Source organism: Antennarius striatus, chromosome 11 (genome assembly GCF_040054535.1).
Source record: "Antennarius striatus isolate MH-2024 chromosome 11, ASM4005453v1, whole genome shotgun sequence".
NCBI lineage: Eukaryota > Metazoa > Chordata > Actinopteri > Lophiiformes > Antennariidae > Antennarius > Antennarius striatus.
In genome coordinates, this window is record NC_090786.1 from 20,734,524 (window position 1) to 20,740,080 (window position 5,557).

At 46.8% G+C, this 5,557-nt stretch overlaps 1 protein-coding gene across 2 annotated transcripts; it reads left to right on the forward strand.

Annotated features, from left to right (window-relative positions):
* Positions 1-265: 265 nt before the first annotated feature.
* On the forward strand, positions 266-3,487 carry zfp36l2 (zinc finger protein 36, C3H type-like 2). 2 transcript variants are annotated; one of them, XM_068326988.1, is made up of 2 exons: positions 266-556; positions 642-3,487. In XM_068326988.1, exons 1-2 carry the CDS (start codon positions 479-481, stop codon positions 1,842-1,844), a joined length of 1,281 nt encoding a protein of 426 aa, XP_068183089.1. In that variant the 5' UTR covers positions 266-478; the 3' UTR covers positions 1,845-3,487. The 2 variants fall into 2 exon arrangements, with proteins under 2 accessions (XP_068183089.1, XP_068183088.1); XM_068326987.1 differs by having other exon boundaries at positions 267-556; positions 639-3,487.
* The last annotated feature ends 2,070 nt before the right edge of the window (positions 3,488-5,557 follow it).

Below are 5,557 nucleotides of genomic sequence, written 5' to 3' on the forward strand. Positions count from 1 at the left end.
CCTCATTTCAAATTCAGCCCCCCCAGCATGCTGCTTGCAGACCTCTCTGCATTCTTCTTCATCAGACCAACGTTCACTGGAGTGTTTGACTGATTGAAAGTGAAAAGGAAAAAAAAATGAAGCGGGAAGGGAGGGGGGCAGAGGAGAGGTCGGTGAATGGAAGTTTTTCGGAGTGGAGGATGAAGATGAGGGAAAGAGGAGGCGGCTCCTTCACAAAAAAGTTTGCGCCGACTCCCGTTCGCCCCTCCCCGGTCGGGGCTCGGTTCTTATACCGATGCGAACAGGCGCGCTCGCACTGTGAAGCGGTCCGACCTGCGCGCTGCGCTCGGGGAATGAACGTCCACCAGACACACGGCAGAACACGCCAGCCCTTCACCCGCGGACTTTTACACTTCTAGATCAACTTTCTCCCCACAATCACAACCAGTCGTGGCACAAACCAGCGGCCACCGCATTCAGGGATCCTGCTCGGTCCTCCATGAGAGAGGAGGCGCGGAGAAGAGAAATGTCTGCGAGCGTCTTGGCTGCTTTCTACGACATGGACCTGTTTTACAAGGTAAACGAGGAGAGAAATGTGTTTAAAACAGTTGTTCCTGGATTGTTTTGGTGGTGAACTGTTGTTTTCTACCCTCCTCCAGCAGGATAAAAGCATGAACATGAACGCCCTCCACATCAACAGCATGCTGGACAAGAAGGCGGTGGGCGCACCGGTCACCACTCCCGGCTCCGGTGGCTCCTTCACTCCGGGATTTTTCCGCAGAAATTCAACCAGTAACGTCGAGGCGATGAGTAACAGTAATAAATACTCGCTGAGTTCCTACGGAGGCCTGCAGGAGAGCGACAACAGCTGCGCCACTGCCCTCATGAACAAGGAGAACAAGTTCCGCGACCGCGCGTTCAGCGAGAGCGGCGAGCGGGCGGCGCTGCAGCAGAAGCCCGGCGCGCAGATCAACTCCACCCGCTACAAGACGGAGCTCTGCCGGCCGTTCGAGGAGAACGGATCGTGCAAGTACGGGGAGAAATGTCAGTTCGCTCACGGCTACCACGAGTTAAGGAGCTTGTCTCGCCATCCCAAGTACAAAACGGAGCCCTGTCGCACCTTCCACACCATCGGTTTCTGCCCCTACGGCCCCCGGTGTCACTTCATCCACAACGCCGACGAGCGCCGGCTGGTCCCGCCCGCCAACGCCAACATTCCCCCGGCGGGGGAAGCCAGGCCGAGCCGGGATGCGTGCGCCTTCGGCCAGAGGGAGGTGCTGCCCCCCGGCTACCCCCAGAGGGACAGACCAAAGCTCCACCACAGCCTCAGCTTCTCCGGGTTCTCCACCCACCACGGACTGGAGTCTCCCCTTCTCGACAGCCCGATGTCCCGGACCCCCCCTCCGCCCGCCAGCACCTCCTCCTCCTCCTCTTCCTCCTCCTGTGCCTCCGCATCCAACTTCTACGAGGAGGTGCTGTCCCCCCACCCCGTCTCCTGCGTAAACAGTGCCTTCTCTTTCCCCACACAGGACTTAAAAGCCTTACTGGCCCCCCTGTCTGTGCACACCCCCAGCGGCTACGGCACCAACCACTCCACCGGTGCGTACTACGGGAGCGCGCAGAGCGGCGTGTGCCCCCCCTCCCCACCGACCTACAACGTGAGCCACCTGCAGGCTCTGCGCCGCCTCAGCGAGTCGCCGGTGTTCGAGCCCCCTCCCAGCCCGCCAGACTCGCTCTCTGACCGGGAGAGCTACGCGAGCGGGTCCCTCAGCTCCTCCGGGAGCCTCAGCGGCTCCGAGTCCCCGAGTCTGGACGCTGGAAGACGTCTGCCAATCTTCAGCAGGCTGTCGATTTCAGATGACTAACTTTTTTGGGTGCCATGAGGATTTATGGACAGTCAGGCAGTTGGGGTGAAGATCCCACCCTGAGGTACACCGTCCTGCAAGCAGAGCCCCCCCCCCCCCAATTCCAGCAACTTGCCACAGTGTCTTTGAGATAGACCATGAGATAGACCATGAGATAGACCATGAGACTCGCTGACCCTTCTTCGACCTCCCTGGCCGGGGCGAGAAAAGAGTTTAAGCGTCTGACTTCTTTTCCTTCTATGTAATATAGGTGTATTAAAAGCTAGATAGCAAACAGAAGGCATTCCATCAGTGCCTTGCCCAAGGGCTCATGACAGCCTCTCTCCCTTTGCTCTACCCAGCAGACCACACTGCTCCTGGATTAGACGTGTGGCGACATGTTGGACACAAAGACTGAGGGTTTCAGATTTCCTCCCTCCTGCCAAGAATATGCCTTTACTCTACGTAACTCTGCGTTTTTCTATCTGAGAGCTTCGTCTCCATTCCAGATGTGTCAGCGATGCCCAGCGTTTGGGTCGTGTGGGGAGTCTGGTGTTTGTTGGGGAAATCACTGCTGATGGTTGAATATCTATTTTTTTAGCTGTTTTTGAGTGATTGACATAGCTATTACATAACTGGCTATGGACTATTTAACTTATTTATTATCTTGTAAAAAAAAAGTATAGGCTACATTGGTAATTTGTGTCCATACTGTATTTATCAAGTATGATGAAGCAATAGATCTATATTCTTTTATGTTTAAATTATGATCGCCATTATTAATCTGCATAAGGTTGAGTGTATGTTCCTTTCACAGTAATATATATTTTGTTTTTCTCCTTTTTTTGTAACTTCACTTAGTTATTTTTATTGTAAATGAGTAAAAAAAAATCTTAATTTAAGAGGACATATGTGATATTTATTTCATTAATTTTGTTTCCTTGTTTACGTTTATTAAAGAACAGTTTGTGTGATTGCTGTTTGCTCCTGAGATCATGTCAGTGCTGTAGAAGGTGATTTTTTTTTCTTCTCTAGAATGTATAATTGATGAGGTTGTAACGACCGTCCACACCTGGCTTGTTTTGTTGATGGAGATTAGACTACAGTGACAAAGAATCTGAGTCCATAAATTAACCAAAAAAGTATTGTTTTGTGTGTGCACGAGATCACGCTGTGATTCTGTGCTAAAGAATGTAGCAGTCCCTTGTGCCCCACTGTTATTATGTAGTGCCTATGGGGTTCAACATATTGACATGCCTTAAATTAACCAAATAAAGTATTTTTCTTACATTTTCTACGCAGGTTGAGCTGAATGTAGTGTTGACTCTGAAACTATTTTTTAAAGGTTGTTTCCATTCAGACGACCGTAACCTTTCTAAATCCCCATTCCTTTTTTTTGGATAAAAATCTAGTCAAGTATGCTACAGAGAGAGTTAGGTGGACACGATTGGTTGTATATAATAGGTACAGGGGGAAGTGCACTATGTACTTTTGACTACTTTATCAGAGGTAAAGCTTTTTGAATGTAACACATATGGACAAGAAAACAACATGAGTTATAATATTTTTGTGGGAGTCAGTTCACTACAAAATGAGTGTGAGACTGTTAACTTTGTACTGTACATTTTTTGTAGTTCTCCCAATAAAAGTCATTTTAGAAAAGGCTTCAGGTTGTGGTTTGTAGTGTGAACATGCAGCAGGTGTGAGATCCAGAGTTGTGATCAGCACCATGACCTTCTGCTCGTCATGTTGGTCACAGATGCTGCAGCAGAGCTTCGTTCTTCCTCAACTTGAAAGTCAGGAGGTGGGCAGGGTTTCCCCCCGCCAGGTCTTAGGTGTAGGAAGGAACCCCCTCCTGTCTGCCAATAAAACAAAGTAAAGACCTGTCTGAGGAAAAAACATGGCGTTTGAGGGATTTTAGTTCTATCTTTATTCTCACAGTTATAAAGCAAATCAGTGTGAAGGGGAACCAGTGATGGACGATGCTGGTATTCTTAAAAGGATAGACACTAAAATGTAAAATAGACCATATTAAATTTGGACTACTTTATCAACAGGCAGGGATTGTAGTTCAATGGATCCAAGTTCAGCAGTCAGCTGTGTCAAAGGAGTCACAATACACATGAGAGTGGTCACTGGCTGATTACAGGGTTGATCTTTAGGAATATATTGGTTCATCTGACCTTGAAAAAGCCATGAGGGACAGAAATGTGAAAAGAGCTCCAGTGCTTAGTGAATGAACCTAAATCCATTGGTTTACACACAACAGCATAATTTAGAAAGACATAAAAGTTTTTTTACATTTTTTTCCAAAAATTAAAAAAAAAGACAAGATTTCTTGTAATAAAAACAACATTTTGTTTGCGGTGCTGACTGCAGATCTGTGAACCATGTCAGAAGAATACAGCTGTGTGAGAAATGAGTGAACCTCAGACACATCTGGGTGATGGTGAACACTCTTTATCTAATCAATCTGTTATTCAGAATAATAGTGCTAATCTACATGATGTATGCTGCTTTACTACTGTCACTGTTATTCAGAGTGAATAGTGATGTCTGGATGATGGCTTATGATACTTTGAGTGATCCCAGCGTGTGGCCGTTGCATAGGCCTGGCAATAGAAAACTGTCCAGTATCTCTTATCTGATTACCTTCATCTCAGGAAATGTGTCTCTACTATCAACTAAGCAGTAATGTTTAAACTCACCAACCTGTGACCCATCAAATCACCATCACTTTACTGACTGCTGCATTCTGTTATGTCCAGAACAACCAGTAGTCCTGGTGCTCATTCTCATTTTACAGCCCCACTGCCAAGAGCCTCACACAGCTTTTTGTCTGGAGGCCATTCTGTGAAGTTATCAGTGGCAGCAAAGGCCTTAAGAAAATAAAGAGCCTGTGAGTCATGTGGTAGCTGGAGTTCACGCCAAGATAAGGCCGGCTGATAAGACTGACAAATATTTACTGTGTCCTCAGGATTTCATAATGAACTGTTTATCAGAGCAGAGCAAAAAGGCCACACAATGAAAAGGATTCACATGTCAGAGGGAGGCTGCCTGTCTATGAAGCCTCACATAGCATCTGGAATAACATGTAATAACGTATGTTATGTCAGGCTGTCTATGAAGTCTCACATAACATCTGGAATAACATGTGATAACACATGTTATGCGAGGCTGCCTGTCTAGGAAGCCTCACATAGCATCTGGAATAACATGTAATAACGTATGTTATGTGAGGCTGTCAATGAAGCCTCACATAACGTCAGGAATAACATGTAATAGCATATGTTATGTGAAGCTACCTGTCTAAGAAGGCTCATATAGCATCTGGAATATCATGTAATAAAGTATGTTATGTGAGGCTGCCTGTCTTTGAAACCTATGTAACATCTGGAATAACATGTAATAACACATGTTATGTGAGGCTGCCTGTCTATGAAGCCTCGCATAACATCTGGAATAGTTTAAGTTTAAGTTTATTTATTTTTATATAGCCCAGATTCACAAACAATGTCTCAAAGGGCTTTACAATCTGCACATGGACAATATCCCTCTGACCTTTGTGCACTGCGAGCAGCGCGACCCTCACATCGGATAAGGAACAACTCCCCCCAAAACCCTTTTAACAGGGGAAAAAATGGATGGGAGAAACCTCAGGAAGACTGCAGAGGAGGGACCCCTCTTCCAGGAGTGGACAGACGAAGCAATAGATACCGCATGTACAGATTAAC

Coding starts and splice junctions, on each gene's coding strand:
- zfp36l2 (XM_068326987.1), top strand. CDS start 479: ATGAGAGAGGAGGCGCGGAGAAGAGAAATGTCTGCGAGCGTCTTGGCT. Junction 557..638: donor ACATGGACCTGTTTTACAAG/GTAAACGAGGAG, acceptor ACCCTCCTCCAG/CAGGATAAAAGCATGAACAT.